Below are 25,132 nucleotides of genomic sequence, written 5' to 3' on the forward strand. Positions count from 1 at the left end.
CTTGGGGGAGTAATAGAATGTAGTTTAGGTAAGTTAGTCGACATTGTGCATGACTCTGTCTGATGTGCTCATCCCTCCTCTACATGAATTAATGTACAGCTAGCTTCCTTGTCTCGAGTCACTCCTGATGGTTTGTCAGGTGAACTGATGCTCAATAAAACACCTGTAGATCACTGCTCACATGGTGCATCCCATAATCATTCACTGTGGAGGCTTGTATTTTAAAAAATAGCAAAAATAATCCTTGTAAAATACCAAATCTGATTATTCCAAAGAGCTCCTGACTCGTCTCAGTCAGCGGGAGACATGCAGCTCTGAAGTAATTTATAAAAGCGTCCTTTCAACTCTTAACTGTTCATTTCTGTTTTCTGATTCAGACTACATCAGGTGACATGGAATATTACATCAGCTGTTCTGGTCATAATCACATTGAGAAGCAGCTGAAGTCAGGAAGCTCCTGGTGAACTCTGATGCTTTCTAGTTAAAATAATAAACTGATGGATAAAATTCCTGCCATAGATGTTACATTTACCAAAACTGCTCTATAAACACTCATTTTAGTTGTATCTGAATTATTATTAGTTTAAACTACTGGTGGGACGTGATGGAATTTTTAAAAACTAATTAGAGGCTTTGGAACTAATTAATCTCATTTTTGTCAAATATCAATATTTGACACAATAATCAAAGTTTTTCAGTTCAAATAAATGTTGTTTGAGACTGAATGGATGAATATTCATCTACATGAACTTAAACAACTAAGATGTTTCATTTCTATTTATCTGCATTTTTCATCTGTCTGCTACATTCACAGATTACTGCAGACTCAAAGTGACATTATAGTGATTAGATTCAACATTTATAGACTTTTTGTAAACTCAAACACTTTCAATGTCTTCTAAAGTGGTCTATTATGGGATGTCTGCACCGTTAGCCGGTACCAGGACTGTGGTAGCTAACGTTAAGGTACGTTAAGATGTTTAACAACATTTCATTAACTGTCTAAACTCTGTTGTTGAACTAAAACAAGGATAGATTCAACAAATTATTTCTCACCTCAGATGCTTTCAGAAAAACTTTTTGATGAACAGTTTTCATAATAAAAAAGAAAGTTTGTGACCGAGCCGCCAAGTTGGTCTGAAGTAGTGATATTCAGATGTGGAGCGTTTTCCTGTGAGAAAAAAAAGGATTCTGTGAACATGTAGCTAACGTTAGCTCTACTGCTAACAGCAACATGTTTTACACTGAGGTGATCAGGAAACTCTTTGTTGCACAATTTGCAGACAGAAAATTTTTCACCCCAGTTAAACCGCTGCACTGTCGAGCAGCCCTGCGATAAACCCGGTGTGAAGACTGGTCTGACAGAGGAGGGATTTCTGAGTAGTTGGGTTTGGTCTTGGAGAGCTCTACCACAGAGTAGGAAGAGTTGTTTCAGAACAGAGAGAAGTTGTTCTTGCGGTTTGTCAGATTTCTATGTTCATGTTTTTGCTGCAGTAACGTGTTGGGATTGTTGGTGAAGATGAACCTGAAGCTACTGAAGGATTTGCTTTAGTTCCATTAATGAATGAGATCATTTAAAGCAGAACTAGAGGATGGGAAATGATGACAAGAGGCAGGAGGTCTGTGTAATACAGGGTACCGTAGCTGTGAGCGGGATACGCGAAAGATAAAACAGAATAAACAGGAAATGTGTCCTCTTTGCGAAAAAAGAAACATTTCTTTGACATCTATGAAGATAATTTCACAAATGTTAAATTGTGTTGATTATTGTTGATATGAGACCTTGAGAAGGTCAGACACAGTTATTTAATATGAAACCAGTCAAAGGTTTGAGTTCCTCCCGGTGAACAGATCATCTGTCTCTCTTCCCTCTGTGCATTCCTGCTGTCACTGGTATTTTATCCGCTCTTTCATTTGGACTCTCAGTGAAAACACTCTCAGCCTTTTGAAGTTGTGTCCTCCCTCCTCCTGCTCTTCTCTCCTTCTCCTCTGTTTTCTTTTTTACTGCCTCCGTCAATATTTACAGCAGGCTGCTATTTCTATCGTCCCATTTGCCTCCACATTCCCTTATCCTCCCCAGCAGTCTTTCACCTCTCCTCCACCTCCTGAGCATCCCCTCTCCTCCTCCTCCCTCCATCTCTCATGCTGGGCTGCTCTGGGATCCAGATCATTGCCGCCGTCTTCATTGAGAGGCAATGTGTGGCAAGGCTCAGCCACATCACAGGACGGTCTGCAGGAAACAGAACCAAAGAACGTTCTTCTGTTTCTGACATTCTGTGAGTTAAAGGATATTTAAATCTGCTGCAACTGAAACTGAAAAAAGCAACAAGAAGAGAATGCAGAAGTGCTCCAGTGGATGTCTGGAATTCTGTTTGAAGACCAAGTATCTCAGGATCAGACGGGAGAAGGATGTCTGTTTCTCTGTGGCTTTGGAATTCCTTTTTTTTCCAAGAAAGCCTCAAGTTGTCCATCTAAAGGAGAAAGCAGGATGGAGTGATGGGCAGTGAGGTGGAGGAGTGAGTGGAGGTAACACAGGAGGAGATGGCTGCAGGTGTTCAGCCACAGGTCGTGAACAGAGGAGGCTGTAAGAGGTGTTCATCCATCCCCACTCCTTACAGGCCAGACGGGGTATTTGTTTGAGGGTTAGTCATATTCTTCTGTGACTGTCTCTTTTCTTCTGGGGCTGAGGTCAGTGAACTGGAGACATCAGGAACTGACAGCTGATCTTTACTGTATCTGGAGTTTCTCAGTCATGAGTCTGGTGTTCTGTGCAGCTGGGTTCTGCTCTGTGTCTGTTTAAACTGTCAGCCATCATGTGTCCCACTGCTGCTTCACCTTTACCCAAGAAAAAGGCTTCATGCTCAGCTCTGGGACTGATCGTCGTCTATCAGACCGCCTGGATAGGTTGGCTTATTCTGGGATGTGTTGCTGCATCTGCAAAGCACATTTCATCCTTATCGGGGAGGTTGGAGAACTCTGGCACCAGATCCTCGTATTTATACCCTGAGCAGCATCACCTGCATCTGACGAGGCAGCGCTCCTCTGCTCCGGTCTCCATCTCCAGGTCTCCAGCTTCTCTGAAAGGTGCTCATGGTGAGTGGCACAACTTCCAGGACACTTTCTCATTTACTCCACAGCGACAACTAAATAAAGACATGAGTACAGCTGATTATTGTTGATTTTTTTTCCAGCTAAAGACCAAATCTTTGTCAACAGTTTTTTGTTGTGTTGTGAAATAAGAAGAATGAACGATTGACCGCCTACAAGTGGAGGTTTAGTGGTCAATAGCAGTACTTGGTGTTTATTTGGCAGTATGAAGAGTTAAACCAGATTTATTTTATGAATAATAAAGATTAAGATAGAGATACTGGCTGGTGGTGGAGGAAGTGTGTCTGAGTGGATGAATGGAGGTGGAGTTCAGACAGGGAGCGTAAAATGGTGATAGTGAAAGGAAGATATAATTTTGATGTATTTCTGAGACTCATGAATTCCATTGTCAGATCATGTCATCATATGCATCAAATATATGCATATGATTGGACTAGATATTTAAAGATGCATGAAACTTGGTTAGGATTGGGGTCAGAAACATTTGACTGGGGCATACACTATCATTCAGAAGTTTGGGGTCACTTAGAAATGTCCTTTTTTTTTTCAATGAAGATAGCACGAAAAGAATGATAAATCCAGTGTAGACATTGTTAATGTGGTAAATGACTATTGTAGCTGGAAACGGCTGATTTTTAATGGAATATCTCCATAGGGGTACAGAGGAACATTTCCAGCAACCATCACTCCTGTGTTCTAATGCTACATTGTGTTAGCTAATGGTGCTGAAAGGCTCATTGATGAGGGTTAGGGTTAGACTTTTGAATGGCAGTGTACACAGATGATCGGACTAGATATTGGAAGATCCACAGAACCTGATGGTCAAAAACACTTGACTGAGACATTATAAAACATAAGCGTCATATGAAGCACCTTGTAAATATCCAGCTATGCACATGTCTGCTGGTCAGTTAAAGCACTGTATCATAGTAAACGTTCTGGTACTTGAGCTTCCACTCAGAAATATCGCAGATAAGTGATGAAGAGATCTGTCATTGTAATAAAGTTCAGAGGACACATCTCAGCCCAGAGCCCAATCACAGGAATAATCTAGGACTATACTACAGTCTGAGATTACTGAACCTAAGCCAGCTCAAACCAGAATTTTACGAGAAAACTATATGAATGCTGGCTTTTCTTTTTTTAGTTATTTTTTAACTGTTTGTTGTCCCACTCATCTGCAGTGTAAAAATATGCAGTAACAGGGATGCAACTCAATCATCTATTGTGTGAAGGAGTTACCATGGTCAGTGCCACTCATTTCCTAATGAAATGATGCTATATTATGTGTTCATTCAGTGCAACAATCATTATCAGTGTCATGTAAGAAATAATGCTCAGTGGCACATTTGCAGGTTTAGTTTCAAGAGCAGTTGCAAAGACTTTATGCACAGTTTTAGTGAAGATAACTTTATTGAATTCATTTTCATCTTGAGCTTCTGTAGAGAAAATTCAGTTGAAGTCCTTAAGGCTGTAATAAAATAGTATTTCTGACCACCTAACATTACATTACTATAAGTATATCTTTAAGTTGTTTTTTGAACTTTATAAACCAACTGTGACCTTAATTTGGAGTTTAACATCATGTGTCTCTATTCTGATTCTACTTGTAGAACTTAATGCATATGAAATATTTATCTGTTTAGCATGGTGGATTATTTTACTAAAGCTGATGGGCAGAGGAATGGGGGAATAAAACATCTAATTTGTAGATTGTAAAAATGTAAGTAGAAAAACTCTATTCCATATTCCTGTCTGCTTTCTGTAAACACTTTGTTCAAATAAAGATGAATCCCAATAGCTGTCCTAATGAATATATCTTCTCCATTATCAGATAATTAAATGTGAACTTTTTTTAGTTTGCACCAGATTTATTATTTATTATTATTAAGATGTGAGTGTGAAATTTTTTACAGAGGAGTAGCACAAGTCAGTAAAAATGTGTTGTATTACCAAGCAGCTATGGACGTGTGTTGATTTTATTCCTGTATGACTCTGACTTCATGTCTTTCTGTCAGTGAACGTTGCTTCAGCACCTTGGACAGAGACTGAGAGTTTGACATAAACTGTCATTTCTCTAAAACTTCATTCTGTTCACCAAAACAATGAACAGCAAAAACATCATCCTTTGTTCTTTTTTAATGGAATTCTGTGCTCAGTTCACTACAGATGTTCAAACAGTTTGACTATCAACATTCTCCAGAAAGGTTTGAAGCTCATCAAGGAGTGCTTAGACCGTCTGCATTTTTCTATCTTCAGCTGTCCGGTGTGAGTGAGTCTGTGTCCACTGCAACCTTACATCACTGCTCTGTTCTCAACATGGTCTTCTGCTGTTTTTTATCTCATCTCGTCTACGTTCTGAGCTGTTATAACTGAGTCGTCTGCCATCGTCAGTACGTCTGAACATGACAGTGGTTCTCTGCTGCACAGACTGGTGTTGTTAGTCAGCTGATTCTATGACAGCCATACCTGTCCTCATGTCCTCTGTTAAGCTCATTCTGTGCAAACCATTTGAATATGCAGTACAGGCTACCGTATAGCACCAACGTACCACAGAACTATGATAGAGCAACACACTCTGTATGGGATTGTGATTTTATTGTACTGCACACAATGCTGCATTGAGCTCTTCCTCCTTAGGGGTAAAAGCATTTACAGATTTCCATAGTTGTCTTTCTGCTTGTGCAGGTGTGCAGTCCTATAGAAGAACATTGGAGGGGGAGATTTGTGGAGCATGCAGCTGAAACAGCTACAGCCACCGTACCGGCAGATGAATAAACATTTGTTTTTAGCAGACACAAGGGGAGGCAGTGTTTTCATCGTTTGTAGAGGCTAAAGCAGCTTGGGTAGAGAGGAAAGAGTTGGGTTGTGGGCTCCGGCAGTAAAATGCTTTTGTGACTGGATTTATCTGCCTCAGCAAAGAATCGACTCATCCGTCTGGGCTGTTTGAAAGCATCAGAAAGCATGTGTGTGTCTGGATATGTGTGTGATTGTGTTTTTGTGTGTGAGAGCATTGGTTGGTTGGGTTTTGGAAAAAGTCACAGGAGGTTCAGTATAATAGGTCACACACTGGATCAGTGATTCACTCATTTAACAACAGAACACAGTTTAGCAGCAGAAATATGGGCCAGAACAGAGCATATACGGCTCTACGTATAGTGTATGGTAAATAGTAAAAGGTCTGCACTTGTACTACACGCATTTACCTTAGTGGTACTCTGAGCTTCTTTCATTGTTTCCCGATCATGTAGAGCAGAGAGGACAGAGATCAAACTTCCAATCTTCTTCAGGGTGTGTCATATTTTAAAAGGAAAATTCTGGAAAAACTAATTACCATACCACATCTTTGAAATATCAGTAACGGTTTTATTTAACTCTCGTGGACTAAAGAAATGTTTGCAGTCAGATATTACTAGTTTGCTGGTAAATATTACAAGGTTTTCTTAAGTAAAGAGCATCCTACGGAAAACCTTTGGGGAACTCTATTAACAACAGACAGCACCTATTTTTCACACAAAACCAGTAAACCAGTCTTCTGCTCAGTCAGAAAACCTACATGAAGTAACCACAGCTGCTGATCCGTCATTGACAACCACTACTGGAGCAGCAGGCAGACTCTGCTGCTCTTTAAACCCACACTGACGGTGTTAGCATGCAAAGGTTTCCAACTAAAAGCTCAGAAGTGTTGAAGATCCAGAATGGAAAACGGTCTATAATGGGTAAGATCTGAACTAAAACACTGACATACAAGAAAAAGAAATTGAAAAATGTATAAAAAATGGACATTTGATATCAAGCTACCTGTGAGGCTGAGAGGACCCAACGGAACTGATATTAAAACCATTCAGTCATATTAAAAAAGCTGCACACGATGATGTGACCATGATGTGGTCCTTGTTTTAGTTCAGAGTTCAGTTGATAATTAAACTTCCTCCTTCTGCTCTGCTCAGCTGGGACGACGTACATCTTTGGCAAAGGAGGAGGCCTCATTACATTCAAGTGGCCGGCCAATGAGAGGCCGAGCACCAGGACGGACAGACTGACCGTGGGCTTCAGCACCTCCCTGAAGGACGGCATCCTGGTCCGGATCGACAGCGCCCCTGGTCTAGGGGACTACCTCATGCTGCACATAGTAAGTTCTCTCACTTTCTGTCTGGTGAAGTGTCAGTTTTCACTTTGTTTTCCTTTTCTGTTTGTCACTTAGTAGCACCTTTACTGTTTGTTAGAAATCAACATCTTTGTTGGCGTATTTACCTGCGTAGTGTAGCAAACACAGCAGCCTGGGTTCCATTCCGGTTCACAGTCCTTTACTGCAGGTCTTCCCTCCATCTTCTCCCTACTTTCCTATCTGCCGCTCTACTAACCTGTCTGATAAAGCCAACAAAAGACATAAAAAAAAGATGCAAAAGCAAAACAAGAATCAGAAAACAAATACCATCTAAAATAAAAAAGAACAGAACTTATTTGTTTTCTCATTCACCATCCTATACACTTACACCAATAGTCTGGCCTCATCCAGACCATTCCATGTTTTCCACGAAAACTCCCACTTTTATCCATGTGCTAACATAACTGCACAAGGGTTTTCTAATCATCAATTAGCCTTTCAACACCATTAGCTAACACAATGTAGCATTAGAACACAGGAGTGATGGTTGCTGGAAATGTTCCTCTGTACCCCTATGGAGATATTCCATTAAAAATCAGCTGTTTCCAGCTACAATAGTCATTTACCACATTAACAATGTCTACACTGGATTTATCATTCATTTAATGTCATGTTCATTGAAAAAGAACAGCTTTTCTTTCATTAATGAGGACATTTGTAAGTGACCCCAGACATTTGAACGGTAGTGTAAATGTGGGCCGTGACTGTTATATTGTAAGATCTGAGTTTTCTGCTACACAATATGTTATCTGTTCCCACTTCCCATTCCATTACAAAGATCAGTATTAGACAATAATATAAAATAAAAACAAACTGTTTCCACGTTGGAGGATAATATAGTCATAATCTCTGTATTTTAGATTCTCGTTCTGTTTTCTGTTGAACACGACACCTGATATGTATTTACACAGAATTTATTATAATAATGAAGCAGTAACATTGCAGTAATAATAATATGCATGTTTTCTTATTTCAGCAACAAGGAAAGATTGGAGTGACGTTCAACATCGGCACCGTGGACATCGGTGTGCAGGAGAGCAGCACCCCAGTGAATGATGGGAAGTATCACGTTGTCCGTTTCACCAGGAACGGTGGCAACGCCACGCTGCAGGTGGATAACTGGTCCATCAACGAGCATTTCCCAACAGGTACAATGCCCATTAATCAATCAAATATGAAAGGATAACAATTAACAACTAGAATTAGGCAACAGGATCATGTTGTTTTGATCCAGCTGAGGAGGTCTCTGGGCAGCATCTGCTTTAGGAGACCAGAAGCTTTTGTTCCCATCTAAAGAAACTTTTTCTGAGACAAACACATGTGTGGAAGTTAAGTTATGTCATGATGGAGTTTATCTGTCAGTAGCATAAACATTTTATCCATTCAGTCACAGAACCACTCATCAGCAGTTTTCTGTGAACTCTGTGGACCTCTGTTGGTCTCCAGCAGGAACTGCAGCAGAATCTGGTGCTCAGAACAGACATTTCTAAAGCGACTCACCTTAAAAGCTAACCCCACAGGAGTCATTTAAAAGGAGGCAGCTAGTTTTTAAGTCATTGATCCCCAATATGTGACAGGCATCACAGAGAGACAGAAAGATTTGGTGTTTTTATGTTTTTTTTTGTTCCTGGAGAAAACTGCTTAAAACATCAGTTCAGGGGTTTCATGGGATTTGGTGACTGTGGAGTCCACACCATCAGATTTTTACCATTTACACACTCATAGAACCATAAATGGAACAGATCACTGCCTTCAGTATGAAAATGTTCCATCATAGCAGAAAGATGATCACTCAGAACAACTTTGTATTCATCTGTTGTGACCCTTTCCTGAGTGGGTTAAGTGGATCCACATCATGCCAACACAGCTCCCCCCTCCAGCAGAACAGTTCCATCAGATCCCTTCTCTGTGGGGGTCAAGGGTTCAGGGCTTTCTTTCATTTGCCTCCTGTCTGCGTGCACACAGAGCCCACTTCTCTGCTGTGAGTAGAGCTTTGGTGTGTGTTTTCAAATGGGAGGGGAAAAAGGGAAGAGGGGAAAAGTTGCTGCTAACTGCGTGTGATAATCCACATCCTGCTGATCTCATCATTTAGAAGCAGCACAGCTTGGCAGAGGATGATTGCTCTCGTTTGTGCATCGTCTCCCAGCTCCCACACTCTCCCCTGTTTCCCACTCTCCAAGGCCTGCTGGAACTGCCAGCTACATCGCTGGGGTTTGGCTTTGTGTTAGGTTTTGCATGGACAGACAGTAAAAGTGACATGGTTTGTGGCTTTGAAACTGAGAAAAGCTAAATTTAAGAGGACTCTCAGTCAAAACCTCATGTTTCTAGAGGACCAGACCTTCTTGGTGACTTCAGATCTGTGTGATGGAAAGCTCAAATCAGACAAATCCAGTTTCTGTGAGGAATTCTGGATGGAAGAGAGTAATTAGAGAATGGTGTTAAATATAAATGAGTCTTTAGCTTGAAAGAAAAGAGACGTAGAGGGAAATAAAATCATCTACACCACCGTTCAAAGGTTTGTGGTCACTCAGAAATGTCCTTATTTTTGAAAGAAAAGCATTTTTTCCCATGAAGATAACAGTAAATGAATGATAAATCCAGTGTAGACATAGTTAATGTGGTAAATGACTATTCTATCTGGAAACAGCTGATTTTTAATGGAATATCTCCATAGAGGTGCAGAGGAACATTTCCAGCAACCATCACTCCTGTGTTCTAATGCTACATTGTGTTAGCTAATGGTGTTGAAAGGCTAATTGATGATTAGAAAACCCTTGTGCAGTTATGTTAGCACATGGATAAAAGTGGGAGTTTTCATTCTCTGGATGAGCCCAGACTTTTGGACAGTGGTGTATGTAACTGGATAGAATGTGAGTAATATTTAGTTTCAATTTTGCTGGCTGTTAACCAGCTGCTGAATTCTTCCAGTTGTCCAGAAAATACCCTGTTCATAGCTTATTGGTGAACTTATCAGTTATTCTAGTGTTTAACTTCATGTCCAAGAGTATGAAGGATCAGCGGACATCTGTGTGGAGCCCAAAATGTGTAAAATCCATGAGGGCAACACTGCACATGTTTAACATTCGTGTTCATGCACGGAGTATGTTGATGCCGACTTTCTGCACAGGTCTGGTCATATGTAGCCTTGATTATGCTACCATGTAGACCTTGTGCATATAGTTGCAGACACCACAGACAGGTAGTGGCTGTGATTATACTACTTCTCTAGCCTGCTTTGGGGGAATTTGTTCATCTAAACAGTAGGTCAGCTTCTACACACGTGTTTGAATCTTTGTCATCACACAGGCACAGATTTTGTCCTGCACGTGGACAAGTGTGGAGGCGTCCATGCAGACTCCTGCTGAAGATCACAAAATTTACATCAGACTGACCCTCACATAATCACAGCTGCAGAGAATTTATCAGACCTAACAGCAACAACAGTGTCTCTGTGGTGTCCGTCGCTGTCTATTTAGAAGAATAGAATAGAGTTATTGTCATCATACATGAGGGCATGATGAAAGTATAAGTAGCTGCCTCTGAATAATGCGTTGATAACACGCTAAGTTAACAAAAAATAGTAAAATCAAATGTACATATAAAACAAAATTATACTAAACAAAAGAGGCAAGATATATGCAGTACAGAGAGGAGGTAACGAGATCAAATAAAAACTAATAAAATAGAATAAATATGGGCAGGAGATTGCATGTAAACTGCATTTTATATATATATATACATATATATATATATATACACACACACACACACACATAGATATAGATATTATGAGCCCAAACAGGAAGCAGCATTGATGTCAACAGCTTCTTCTGCACAGTGAAACTTGCTGAATGTTAATGAGGAGCTTTGGTAAAAATTATGCGCGTTGGAATTTGACATTTTCTTGATTTGGTAAAACCAGTGCCATGGACACAGAGGCATTTTTTGGCCTTTATTACAGTGAAGAGAGAGACAGGAAATGTAGGGAGAAGAGTTTGGGTCGGACTCAAACCCATGACCAGTGTGTTGGAACTACAGCTGCTGTTTGTGGGTCATCTGTTCAACCTGTTGAGCTACCAGGGCATCCCAGAGGCATTTTTAGTCCACAACAGACTGAAGAAAAAATATTCTACACGTTTACTGTAGAAGAAGAAGATGTGATAAAGAGTGATCATGGTCCAGAATCAAATATGTTCCCTGTACAGAGACTTTTATCATAAAACAACAACAACAAAAGAACAATAATACCAATAAATCCCTCCTATGGGGGACCTTCTAAGTCTCTTGTAATGAATAGACCTGGTACAGACTTCAAGGCGATTTCCATCATTATCCTGTCCGGAACAAAAGCCCTGCAGCAGCACAGAATCCACCAGCCTGCTCCATCACTTATTTCAGTGCTTGGGTTCAGTGCAACACGTTTCCATGGGTGATCAGCAGCCTGGAGTCCTGGTGTGCTGGAGACAAGTGTAACGGACTAATTGTCCTGCTGTGCTGGGTCTCTGAGTATAATGTCCTGCAGTTCAGTGTGGCCTTTTTCATTAAAGGGGCATTCTGTATTTGGCTGTTTGGCAGCGTTTCCAGGTGCCTGACCTAGATGGGGACATGATGGAAACAGCAAGACCCTTTCAGCAAGCTGCAGTAGTAGAACAGCAAGATGTTCAGAGACTAGATGTAAGGGGAAGATCCCTTCATGCAGACCCCTGGAAGTGTCCCTGGTTTAAGGACAGGGACAGATCAGACCTCCTCCTACCAAAACCAGATATTCAGCTTACACTACTGTTTAAAAGTTTGGAGTCATCCAGACCATTCCGTGTTTTCCATAAAAACTCCCACTTTTATCCATGTGCTAACAAAACTGCACAAGGGTTTTCTAATCATCAATGAGCCTTTCAGCACCATTAGCTAACACAATGTAGCATTAGAACACAGGAGTGATGGTTGCTGGAAATGTTCCTCTGTACCCCTATGGAGATATTCCATTAAAAATCAGCCGTTTCCAGCTACAATAGTCATTTACCACATTAACAATGTCTACACTGGATTTATCATTCATTTGATGCTATCTTGACTGAAAAAAAATCTTTTCTTACAAAAATAAGAACATTTCTGAGTGACTCCAAACCTTTGAATGGTAGTGTGTGTTTATGGTGATAGTGTTGTCCTTCCCAGGCTGTGTGTCGTCTTTCATATCCTCAGTTCTTACGGTCTAAAATGTGTTCTTGGGGTTCGGTTTAATTGCTTTGTCATTCTCTTTCTAAAGCTGGTTATTGAGATGATGCACCTTTTGTCTTTTCAATATGAACCTGACTGACCTTCAAGTCATTCTGCAGAGCGTGTCGTCCACTAATGATCGGTCATTTGATCCCAGCCTCTCCACTAAAGTGTCTTTGGCCTCGACTCTGGACCTACAGGTTACTTCTTGATGACAGACAAACACCTGCTCTGGGGCTATTGGTGTGTAAGAGTGTGTGTGAATGAGAATTAATGAAACATATGAAGCACTTTGAGCAGCACTAAGATGCAGCACAGACTGTGTAGCGTACTGTATCACTCCCTGTATCACAAAACACTGTGCAGGTTCACAGACAAGAAGAAAAAAGATATGCAGAAGATTGTGTCTGTCTTGGTGCTTTGGCATTATTGTGATCTGCTGTGTTTCACTGTACAGGGTGGGCCAAAAGTAGGCTTACAACTATCGAACCTGTGCTTTCAGATTCATTTCTTATGTGATAAATCACCTGGTGTGAAGGTGAGGGATGTTAAAGGCTCCTTGCCACTTTCTTTGCTCTGTATTTTATTATTATTGCCCTCAATCCCTGTAAAAACCAAACAAAAAAACATTAAAATTGAAGCCATAATTGGAAGAAATAGCTTCATAACATTTCCAAAAAGTGAATAAAGGATATGGAATACTGGTTTGGTTAATTTAAATCTAAAACGTGACACAAATAGTGAAACAACTGTCAGCCTCCTTTCAGCCCAGCCTGTATATTCATCAATATGAGTGAATGGTGTAATATGAAACACTGATGAGGAGTTTAGTTCCACCAGAGAAAACACCTTGGCTAAATATTTCGGTCTTATCCAGTCATGGTACATTTGCCCCTTTATGTGCTTTTGCCATCAGCGGTGGCAGAATCACACAATGACCGGCCTTCATGTTAACAGTGAAGCACACAGCAGGAGAATGAGCAGAGCGTTGATGCTTTCAGTCCGTCAGCGGAGGGTTGGATGTGTGCTGCAGTGAAAGGATCATGTGAGAGTTTTCCCAGACTGAAGCTGAATGAATTGATTTGTGTCTGACAAAGGCTTGAATGTTACTGAATACAAGTTGTTGTCTGTTAATAGCGGCTCAGCAGTAAACCAATGTCTCTACAGGAGATGTTTTCAGGGATTTCTCTACTCAAGACTCCATAGATCTGTTAATTAAATGACAGTTCTCAATGATTAGTTTTTTGTCCATTATATCAAACCTTTCTTTGCTTTCTGTACTTCAGTTCTAACATTTTTTTTCATGAACATCTGGCCTTTTTTTCAACCATTTGTCAGATCCTGAAAACAGACTTTGGTCAGATTTAGTCATCAGAAGCTCTTTGGTTCATTTATTCCTTCTCCTGTCAGCTGAACATTTCCTGACTCATACAGCTGTTTTATCTGCATGTAAGCTCTTCAGCTGTCAGTATTAGTTCCACTATTACAACATTCAAGTGAACCTTTTCTGCATCCTGGCATACATCTTCCTGTTTAACACCAATAAACTACACTGAGTTCCGAGATTTTACCATTCAGATAGATTTACAGCAGAGTATCCTCATTTTAGATTCTCCTTCGTAGCTTTAAAATGCTTTCTGTGCCACGACCATAACATGCAGATGCTGTCCAGTGAACTTTAGATAAAGTCTGAATAAAACTTTTTGTGCTGTGTATTGTGTCGTCCCGGTACCCATTTGCCTCAGAAGTGTCCAGGAGAGATTATTCTGAATCTTATGATGCACACAAAACAAAACTACAGTACAGTGGCAAATGCTTTTACTAATTTTAAAAAAAACAAAAACTCAGGGCTCATCCTTTTTGGTTTCTTTTCTGAGTTTTATTTAAATATATCTGAACTAATAAAAAACAAAGCTGACTGTTACTGAGACGTTATTGAGTGAAAATTGCTGCTTGCAGATAGAAGGAGAGAGTATGCATGTGATGTCACTGCTGATGTGGTCTCCATGGTTACGACTGTATCTGGGAGTAAAATAGAATCAAAAGCATCAAGTTATAACTGATAGCCAAAAATTAAACTGGATGTTTTGTGTAAAAAGATCACTTCCTGTGGTCTGTTCAATTTCTGAATCTTTTAAAGACATCCAGGGTCCCAAAGATTTTAATAAATCCATCCATCATCTATTAGATGAGTGAAGGCAGGGAACACCTGGACAGGTAACGGTCTATCACAGGGCTACACATAGAGACAAACAATCACACTCACATTCACACCTACAGACAGTTTAGAATCCCCAATTCACCTCAGCATGTTTGTGGACTGTGGGAGGAAGCTGGAGAACCTGGAGAAAAGCCACACATGTACAGGAGAACATGGAGACTCCATGTAGACAGATCCCAGGAAGGCCGGGACACGAACCGGGGATCTTCTAGCTGCAAGGCTGAGATGCGAACCATTGATCACCGTACAACCCAGTAACAAACACAAAAAAACCTTTTAAATCGGAGTTAAGATTCTGATGATTCCACAGACTCCATGTACATGAGGCCAAACGATGGTGAAGTTTATATAAAATGATGCAAAGACATCCAGAAAATCTCAACTTGACGGAGTGTTCATAAAAAAATAAAATAAAATAAAAATATGAGTCATTGTCTGGTTTCAATCCAACACAGACAATGTGTGTGTTTCTGATGAAGTGAAAAATACACGAGTTATTGAAGGAGGAAATGTTTGTTTGAGTTTCGCTCTGTGTACATATTCTGTTTGATGAAGATTTTGAGCGATCTGATGCTGTCAGGGAGGAAAGTGATGAGTTTATCAACCTTAAAGTTAATAAGGAGGAAAGAAAAGGGCAAAACTGACTGTTAGGGGGATTGTATTGTGGACATTGTAGACATTTGTCAGAGTATAACAGCTCCTACCATGCAGAGAGGGCGCAGTGATACTCCACTCAGTGGTTACAGATGAACCGTGACATCAGTGGATACTCTCTACACTAAATGAAGAGGAAAAATGGGGTAAATAACTTGTTAGAAAGGGGTTTTGGTTTAATTGATGACCAAAAAAAAACCAAAGATTTTGAGCCCTAGTTATCTCGTTGCTAAAACATTTGCAATCAAAATGTAAGTTTTTGCTAAAATCACTCTAACCTTTTGTAAATGTTTGCGATATTTCCCGCAGTGATCCTGATGATCCATAAATGTCTTCATAAATTTTTTCTTAAACTTTAAAGGGAACAGCGACATTGAACGCTATCAAATGGCCAATAAGAAAATTCCTTTCAAATATACCAGACCAGTAGAAGAATGGCTACAAGAGAAAGGTAATTTCACATAAACTTATTTCTGTGTGCTCACTGTTCTGAATGTGAAGGAGAGGATGAAACGCATGCTCGCTGTCTCTGAGGACAACAGGAATACTGCATTAATGCACGTGATAACATGCTCATATACACATTCAGACACTTCCTGTTGATGCTTTCTGTTTACAACAAGCTGCCGTGGTCTGAGCCTGAACATGACTGTATGCAACTATATGTGGGATAAGAATGAAAATCTAATCACTAAATAAGATGTGAAATAACAAAATAAATGAACCAATAAATTGCAAAATGAATTACTGTGTAATAAATCACTGTGTTGTAGTAATAGTGAAAGGACTGCCTACAGAACTTAACTCTACATTCTGTCGTATTTATCAGCCACGTTACACACATTAAAATGACACTAAAACATCTCAGCCAATCACATTAAAGTATTAGTGACTCAGTGATTGCTGTCATCAGTCCAACACTGTTTCTGTCAGAATTCTGCTGTATCACTAGATGCAAATCACTGATCAGCACTGATGTGACATAACGGTGAGTCAAACAACTTTCCTTCATCAAAAATGTTGAAAAAGCAGCCAAGTAGTCTGAAGCTTCCTAACCAACCAGTCTGATGTGTGTGGAGGTGTAATCTGAAGCAGCTTGTGGTCATTTTCTGATGATTTAATATGTGATGGCTCAGATCTGGGGTTGCAGATTACCCCACCTACTGATGATCTGGCAGCTGTAGACATGCTGATGCTAGATGTACCCATATTTCTTTAGCCCAAACCACTTTTTAACCACTTAAAATGTTGTTTTTAGATGCAGATTCAAATGACTTAACTGTCTGGAGAGAGTTTTAAATATTGGCATCATTCTATTACCTTCTCCAGGTATTTATTTTGCTGAGTCTCTTTGCGCCAGAAGCAGACCGTTGTTCTCGGTGCAACATCTGAGACCCGATTCATTGCAGCGTGATTTGAATGTAAACCACACACGCGGGTCTAGGCAATAAAATATCACACTGACAGGAAAGTACCAAACTGTTAAATCATTGCTAGAGCTGCTCATTATGTAGCCATTACTATAAGGCCCTGTTGGAAAGTGATACTACGACTACAAAGGAGTGGAGTGAACCCTTCAACATTACTAACTTCCTGTGAAACATCACTGACATGTAAATGAATCTAAATTGTATTGTTGAAGAATAGTATTCTTTAAACTATGTGAATATATATTTTAAAGTCAAAAAGTTAGTTTGGCTACACTGACTGTTTTGGCCCCAAAGTACAATCTACACACAACAAGAGTGAGAATTCACTTAATCAGGGACATTGCATCCTTTAATTGGTTTTAGATTTTGCATATTTTAGAACATGTAATATTTAAGTGACATAGTGCAGGAGTTCACTCATTTCTATTATATCCTCTGTATTAAAATGTGCTTTTCTCTGTTGAAAGTCTCTTACTCTGGATGTCTTCTCCAGGACGGCAGCTAACAATTTTCAACACTCAAGCAACAGTCGCAATTGGTGGTAGCGATCGCAGCAGACCCTTTCAGGGTCAACTGTCGGGCCTTTATTACAATGGCCTTAAGGTGTTGAACATGGCCGCTGAGGGCAACCCTAACATCAAGATTAATGGCAGTGTGAGGTTGGTAGGTGATGTGCCCAGTGTGGCAGGTTCAGCTAGGACCACAGCCATGCCTCCAGAGATGTCTACCACCTTCATAGAAACCACCACCATGATGTCCACCACCACCACACGGAAACACAGATCCTCCTCAACTGTACAGGTATGAACAGACTTCCAAACGGCACTTACACTCCACACTGAAGATATTTGGACAATGCACATATTTTAGCTCTCCACCCTCTGTGCTTCAGTTCATTCAGTAGGAAATAAAACTAGAAAAGCAATCAGAGCGCAGTACTCCTCCAAGGCTGCTCATTCCCACATATGGCATTGTCAGAAATGCAGACTTTTTTTTTTTTAAATGTGTCATTCGTTGGTTAGTTATTGATGATAAGAAATCACATCATCTAATATAGATATACCCACAAACTAAATGCCTTTGCACTGAGTACAGGCGTGTGTTCTGCATGTGTACGTTATGTACGGATACCGAATCACATGATCTAAATATGTAGCGGGCGGTAGGAATTAATGGGACTCAGAAACACCCCACAATTTAATCAGTTGTTCCTTGGATGATTTCTGATGGATAAGTCCTGATAAGCCCTCAGTGGATTTTCAGTCATCTTGTTTGTCTCGACTTTCCTTTTATTTAACAAGTTTGTTGACAAAAAAAGTCTTAACTCAAGGTCCAGTGAAGTTTTCAGCCACAGTTGAACATGCAGTATAAATGATCGGTGGTGATGACCCATCTATATGTTAGAACAGCGGAGAAAGGGAGGGGAAACAACAAGCAGACCTGCTGAGATTCTGATTTAATGTCATGACTGGACTCTGCTTCATTGTTGGTGAACTTACAGGACTGTAACAAGCCATCACCAAACCATCCACTAGCCTAAAGACAACCGGAAAGCTTTCTCTATTATTTGCAATCTCTTTTTAGTTCTACAACTGTTTCTTTTTGAATCTATTTTTCTTTCCCAAACACTGAAAACAGACATGTTTTCAGTGACCAAACCACTCACAGCATCCTCTAGGAAGCGCTCAGGGGTCATCCACCAGGAGAAACTTGGAAAATTCTCTACTTATTTCATGTAGCAAAAACTGATGAACCGCTATGACAATATAATCATCTGGCACCAACTTAGGCTAAAACACGGTGAATCCTGAGTTAAGATATTTTCATCAAACTAGCATTTCTATGGTCAGTAAAGATGTTCACTTTCTAACTTTATCTGTATGTCTTCCCCTGTCCTTGTGTGTTTCCTTGTTTCTTGCCCGTGGCTGTTTGTGTTTGGTGTCTTTACCGTGGATGTGACCTCTGATGACCAACCTATGAAGCATACGGGAGATGACATGGGGTCATCTGCAGAGTGTTCGAGCGATGACGAAGACCTGGAGGAGTGTGAAAGCCAAGCAGGTGGGCTAGGTTAGTTTGCATTTGCTTGCTTTCTTTGTGCATTCACCCATCGGCATCAGAGGATGAAGACATCCTCAAAGCATCACACCCCCATGGTTAGACAAAGTGTAACTTCATAAACAGCCGATGTAGTAACGGCCAGACTAGCAAGCTGCACTCTACATGACCCAATCCAAGGAGAGCTGCATTGCAAAAGACAAAGTTTAAAGTCAAATTGAAAGCAGTCATACACACAGTTTGTTCAGTATGTGGCTAGTTGACAGCAGTACCACAGAAAACCATTGATATCATGAGCTACACTTGCACATGGGGACTTTCAAAGTGGTTAACATGGTCACCAGTATACATACAAATGTTGTCTGCTGAAAGGAATAATAGGGCTTAGTACATGTCATCACAAGTGTGCTACATTTGTATGACGGTGGACCATGTTCTCTGCATTGATGCTGCAAAATGTTCCACGTCATGTTTGAGTCCATCGCTCCTGCCATTCAAAGCTCCACTGGTTTTCATTTCCAAACAGAACATTTTGACAGTTTTTTTGTTCTTAAATTTTGTTTTCAGCTAAAATGAGTGTTGCCTAGATTACATTGTTGTTTTTTTCTTTTGTACTTTTTGGTTTTCATCCGTGTTTCTCCAGATTTAGAGGCTTGCGTTGGTACATGTGATAGAGAACAGATATCATTGAATTTCTGTGTACAGGTTTTTCTTTTCTTTTGGGTCATACTTTTGCTTTTAGGTGTACTTGTTATTCTGTCTTTTTTGTATATAATTATTAAAAAAAAAAATTCTAAAATGTTGTGATAACTTCAGAGAATCAGTTTGAAAGAATTTGGGAATTTCCCTATTTTAGCAACTTTTGAGTCATATGTTAGTATCAAACCAAATAATGACCTTTAACACACCTTTTGAATGAGAGATTATTATCTGAAAAGTTTTCAGTTTTAATAGGATGTTTTATTTGAGTTACCCATTGAAACACAATATAGTCTTTCCAATGATTGCTTATCTGAATGCTGATATTCACCCAGACAGCAAAGACAAAATCTTTAAAGTGGAGCTATTGGGTTTTAATGTCATGTCAGAATATTAGTCAATTTACTTTCAAAACCGTTCAGACTGAATTCAGGGATGTTGCATTGGAAATGATTGTTTCTACTCTGAAGACATCCCACAAAACAAGATGCATTCAGCTTTATCGTTTGTTAAAACAACACTAGGGTCTCTGTTAAGTAAGGCGTCTGTAGTGCAGTTCTTTATCTCGCTGTAAAGGGTAATATTCTACACAAGCTGATATTCAGATGCAGGACTGGTGAGGAGTTCAGTGTCTAGTCTGCTTTTTGAAGGTCATTCCCAAATTTTTTCAAAGCGTATGTGAAAGATTGTTGTGGAAATGGGTTAAAAACTGTGCTGTGAAGCCTGAGATCCATGGGGATTTGTGAAGAAAGACAAAGACAGGGCCCCAGTCATCCAATCATGTGTTTACACAGAAATTCACACCATTCTAACCCTAACATCACTTTAACGTTGACAGCTGCATGCTTTCAGTTCACTTTTCCTTTGCTCCTTTTGGAAGTCAATGCTATTTCCCGTTGTTTTGACTTTTTCTAACTTTTGTTACCAAGATATCATTCCCGTCTATTCGCCAACTGTCCAGAAATGCATTTTTGTATTTTGGCCTCATCCTGTGTGGCATGACTGTTTCCACGTATTTTCTGGGGTACCATGTGGCTTTGTACCCTGCAGCTTTTAAAGAAAATATCCCTGTTCCTTTTGCAGAATTAATACAAAGGCAAAAAAATATTTAAAAAAATCTTGCCATCAGCTTTTTTTATTTCCTGAACAGAAAAAATTCAAAGCATAATCTGTAATAAGCTCCTAATTCGTCTCTCAGTCTCGCCATCATTTCTCTTCTTCTAATCCCGATGGCTGAGCTGCATTTGAATTGATTTTAGAGTGGATGGTATTAAAAGATTTTTTAGGGTTTTTTTGCCACAAATTCAGATATTTTCAACATTAATTTTCTTCTGAAGCGATCACTGATATCATGGTTTATCGAACTCTTCAAATCATTGTGTTCAGGGTGGCCTTTGATCATTTCTTTGCATGCTTTTTTGACTGATCCTCGACATCCCCCCGCATTTAGACTGTTTAGTCTGCATTTGTGTTAAAGTTGTAAGCCATTTTTGCGGTCGCAGCGTCATCAAATGTCGTCTATCTTACCCCACACTGTCTTTATTTTGTCAGTGTGGCTGTTATCTGTCTGGTTTGTCTGGAGAAGTTATCAAGTGATTCTGTTCTCTGTTGTTAATCTTTTGTTCTCCTTTCCTTTCAATTAATTGCATAAGATGGCAATTAAAAAGGGTTCTTAAACTGTTAATACTGTAAACTCTTAGTTATTCACTGTAATGCAGACACAAAGTTAGGTAAAATCTGAGTTCTGTCACCACACTCAAACACTAAAAATAGTAAAGAATCTTCCTTCTTCTGCAAGAAATCATCTGGTACGGTGTGAAACATACCTTCTCCACAGATGAGCAGGTGTCAAAGAACACAATATATTCAGCTCATGCTGAAAATAGATGGGGGTGAAGGAGATGATTGAATACTGGATTTAACTCAAGCATAAGGAATGACAGCCTAGCGCTGGCCGTTTCTCTGTGTAGATTCTTCGTCATCCAGGTCAAGGTAACCTGAAGAGTTCTTCTAGAAGGCAATTGGACTTTCCTTTTGGTTCTTGGAGACATTTCAGCTCTTACTCAAGAGGCTTTAAAGCATCTTGGATGGGAGGAGAAATGTTCAACTGCCTCCTGCTGAAGCTCTTTGGATAGTCTTTCACTCTAACTCTGAGAAATGATGAGACGAAGGCAGATAGTCCCAAAACAAAGATGGAGTGTTGAGTTTGTTACAGATGTGATGGCAAATGTAAGGGAAGTTTCCTTTAATGTGTCCAATTAAAACATGACATCATTTTTTTTATGCTGCTCAAATTCCTTGGAATGTGGAAAATAACACGTTCATAAAGGCTTTCTTTCTCCCATGGGTCTCCTCTTCTTAGCAAGAGCCATCTTCAGGATCTTTCTGCTGCCTTTGTGATGTTCTTGATGGTTTGACTACTTGAAACTCAACCTCAGTGAATATCTGTTGTCCTCCAGTTCTGCTTCTGGCAGTTGATTTTTGCTATCCTCCCATCGACTGTCAGTATCACCAGGATGATGTTCTTGGTGGTTCCTGAGACCAGGGAAGTTTTAACAATCTGCTGTGGGAACTTGAAATGGTTCTCCAGGTCCCTTTTTTGTGAAGGTGATCCTCTATGTGGGGGTAGTACTTGTCTGCAGCTCTCCATTCTGATGCTGATGGTTTCTGCAGTTGGTTCCAGGACCTGGTTATGGCTCCAATTGTAGTGAACCTGCCCAAGGACTTTCAGATATCAGCTTGAGATTTGTTCCGCTTGCTGGGCTCAGTTTGGGAGATGTGAAAAAGATGTTAGAGACTGGGAATGATATCATAGACTGCCTGCTTCAGGACCAGGATGGGGCTTCCAATCATCTGCCCACGGGATTTTCCAACACATGGCCTGTTCCCATCTTATCCATGCTGATTCATTCCTACAGCTCTACTGCCATTGTCCTCCCTTCCTGCTGAACCACCTTCTGTGTTGCCTTCTCCTTGTCCATCAGTAGGATCATGCTCAGGACAGCTGCTCCACCAGGACTCTCCCCTTTCTCCCAGTCTCAGCCTCAGTTCCTTCTTGAGACACATTTCTGTCACTGAATCCCATCATCACTAAAATTGCTTGAATCGCATGAAGTTCCTCTTCCAGAGACTTTAAAGAAATATTAATAATATTAGCATGTCTTCACTCTTTTACACTCAAGCTGAGCAGTGTCAGAGCTGGTCGATGGCATCATGATTCTACACAGAAGGTGTCACACTTCTTCAATCTGCCACAACCACTTCCATGCAGACACAATGGAAGACCTCTCTCATTACTCCAGGATGATTCCTGTAGTCAGTTTGTACCAGTGAGATCAGCAAGCGTCCCAAATGTTGACAGTTTGAACACAGATGCTATCCAATTATTCAAATTATTAATGAGGTTAGATCATTCCATGTGAAATCAGTGGGCTGATTTGGTTGAAAGTTCTTCCATTTATGGATATTTGGAATAGTATCTGTGAAATTTTAACTTGTTCTATCAAGCACTTCTAGAGGTAATTATTTTTTATTCGTTGACCCACTTTAGGCACTTTTTTAATGATTGAAAAACATGTCAGAGAAATCAGAGATGGTTAAGCAGAAACTATTTAAAAAAATATTCTCACAATAACAGACTCCTGATCGGATTTATCCCCCAAAACTATTTTCTGTGTATTAAAGTTAGATATGAAAAGCTTTTTTCCCATGAAAATAATCACTTCATGCTTTAAAATGGTGGAAATGTGGTGGAACTCCGTCAACCGGTCCCATCTCACTGCAACTCAAACACACCTGCTCACTACGACTCTATTAACACTGGAAAACTGTGATAAATTCACACACACATGTTCAAACCAGAGAATGATTCTGATGATGAATAATGATACAGAAAGTCCCACCAGTCCTTTCAAGCTGTGTGGAATCCGTATTTTACACAAAACACCTGACAGACACGGAAAGTAAAGGGAAAGGAAAACAAAAAGCTTTAGCTAAAGGGTGTCTTTAAGAGGTCATTAATTTGTAGTAGGATCACAATCAGCTGATGTAGTGTTCACTTGTTGTCATGGTTACAGTGACGCCGTGTCGCTATCTGGCAATGATGCAGAAATCTTTAACTAATCCATGGATCCAGACTATAAGCTGCATCACTGCCAAAATCTGATCACTTGGTCCTTGTGTCATTTCTGACCTTCCCTGAAAATTTCATCCAAATCCGTTGGTCTGTTTTAGAGTGATGTTGCAGACAGACAGACAGACAGACCAAGGCTGATTGTCACATACCTCCGCCACGTTCCTTGGCACAGTAATAAAACAGATCAAACAATGATACATGTTTAAGTAATAGGTAAAACTTACATTTTAATTAATGTGTAATTTAAAAAAATTAAAGCAATTTAATAATAAATAAATCTAGGTTTGTTTTACATAAAATATATTAGGACAAGAGTGTTTTATAAAATTGTGTTAAATGTTTTTCTAAACCAGGCATATTTGGAGTTTTACAGAAATGCATGCTTCAAATCATGAACACCTTTTTAAAAGACACTACACGGTACCTGAGATTGATATCAAACCACACAGTGTCGGCTTTAAATAATGATTTTCTTAGACTAGTCAGAAGTGTGCCATCTTATGGAATTCCTCTCTAATTACATTTTTACCTACATGGAAAACAACATGTAGACAAAAACACTGAACCATACGCCAGAAGACACTGCAGGTTTAAAGCTGGTATCCTGAATGTTTTCTGTCATTAAATGTGACTCTGTTCCTGTCAGTGGTGGAGTTCTAGTGGAACATACAGACCCAGGTGTGTTTGGCCCTGTTTCACACCTGGTCTGTTTGTTTGACTGCTGGTCCTCTCCAGGAAAGCTGCTGCAGTCAGACTGGTTTACTGTGGTCCTGATGGAGCACTGGATCCTCGTCCGTGCACGTTTACTACCATGGTTAGAATAAAGCTTTAGACCTGCTGTTGTGTGGTAAAAGCTGCAGGTATTTTAACAGAGGATGAATCACACCATGGTCCAAACACACATGGAGGAAGTAGCACTTGTTCCCTGCTGGCCAAAGTCAAGTTCACTGTGACATCAAGCTGGGCTTTGACTGTTACTCCTGGCTCTTGGTCAGTGAGGTGTTCTGGTAACATTCTGACTCTAACCACAAACCAAACCACAGTTCAAGCACAGCTGATCATAGCCACAGCTTCTTTTTTCAGTCCTCTTACTACATTAGAGATTTGAGCGAAACTGAGAATCTGAAACCACCTTTGGTCCCACCATAAACGACTGCTGCTGGTTGGTTCATGCCTGAAGGCTGTACTACAACAGGAGATGAGACAGTTAGCGAGGTTTGGGGTCACTTAGAAACGTCCTTATTTTTGAAAGAAAATCCATTTTTTCCAGTGAAGATAGCACTAAATGAATGATAAATCCAGTGTAGACATAGTTAATGTGGTAAATGACTATTCTATCTGTAAACGGCTGATTTTTAATGGAATATCTCCATAGGGGTACAGAGGAACATTTCCAGCAACCATTACTCCTGTGTTCTAATGCTACATTGTGTTAGCTAATGGTG

The 25,132-nt window shown here is 40.0% G+C and overlaps 2 protein-coding genes across 11 annotated transcripts in view; both read left to right on the forward strand.

Moving 5' to 3' along the window:
- adck1 (aarF domain containing kinase 1) overlaps positions 1–25,132 on the forward strand; it is a 430,485-nt gene that overhangs the window by 371,918 nt on the left and 33,435 nt on the right. The gene's annotated exons all lie outside the window — the stretch shown is intronic.
- The window catches only part of nrxn3a (neurexin 3a), a 237,633-nt gene that overhangs the window by 204,194 nt on the left and 8,307 nt on the right, over positions 1–25,132 (forward strand). For 5 of the 10 annotated variants that reach the window (XM_051939156.1, XM_051939300.1, XM_051938994.1 and 2 more), the window contains 5 exons: positions 7,059–7,240; positions 8,253–8,424; positions 15,727–15,816; positions 17,289–17,596; positions 18,778–18,865. In XM_051939156.1, coding sequence (XP_051795116.1) covers positions 7,059–7,240; positions 8,253–8,424; positions 15,727–15,816; positions 17,289–17,596; positions 18,778–18,865 — 840 coding nt within the window. Of the gene's footprint in view, positions 1–2,176; positions 3,094–7,058; positions 7,241–8,252; positions 8,425–15,726; positions 15,817–17,288; positions 17,597–18,777; positions 18,866–25,132 lie in introns of those variants that run through there. The other 5 variants (XM_051939205.1, XM_051939027.1, XM_022217795.2 and 2 more) reach the window with 4 other exon arrangements.

This window comes from Acanthochromis polyacanthus, chromosome 1, assembly GCF_021347895.1.
Source record: "Acanthochromis polyacanthus isolate Apoly-LR-REF ecotype Palm Island chromosome 1, KAUST_Apoly_ChrSc, whole genome shotgun sequence".
Classification (NCBI taxonomy): Eukaryota; Metazoa; Chordata; class Actinopteri; family Pomacentridae; genus Acanthochromis; species Acanthochromis polyacanthus.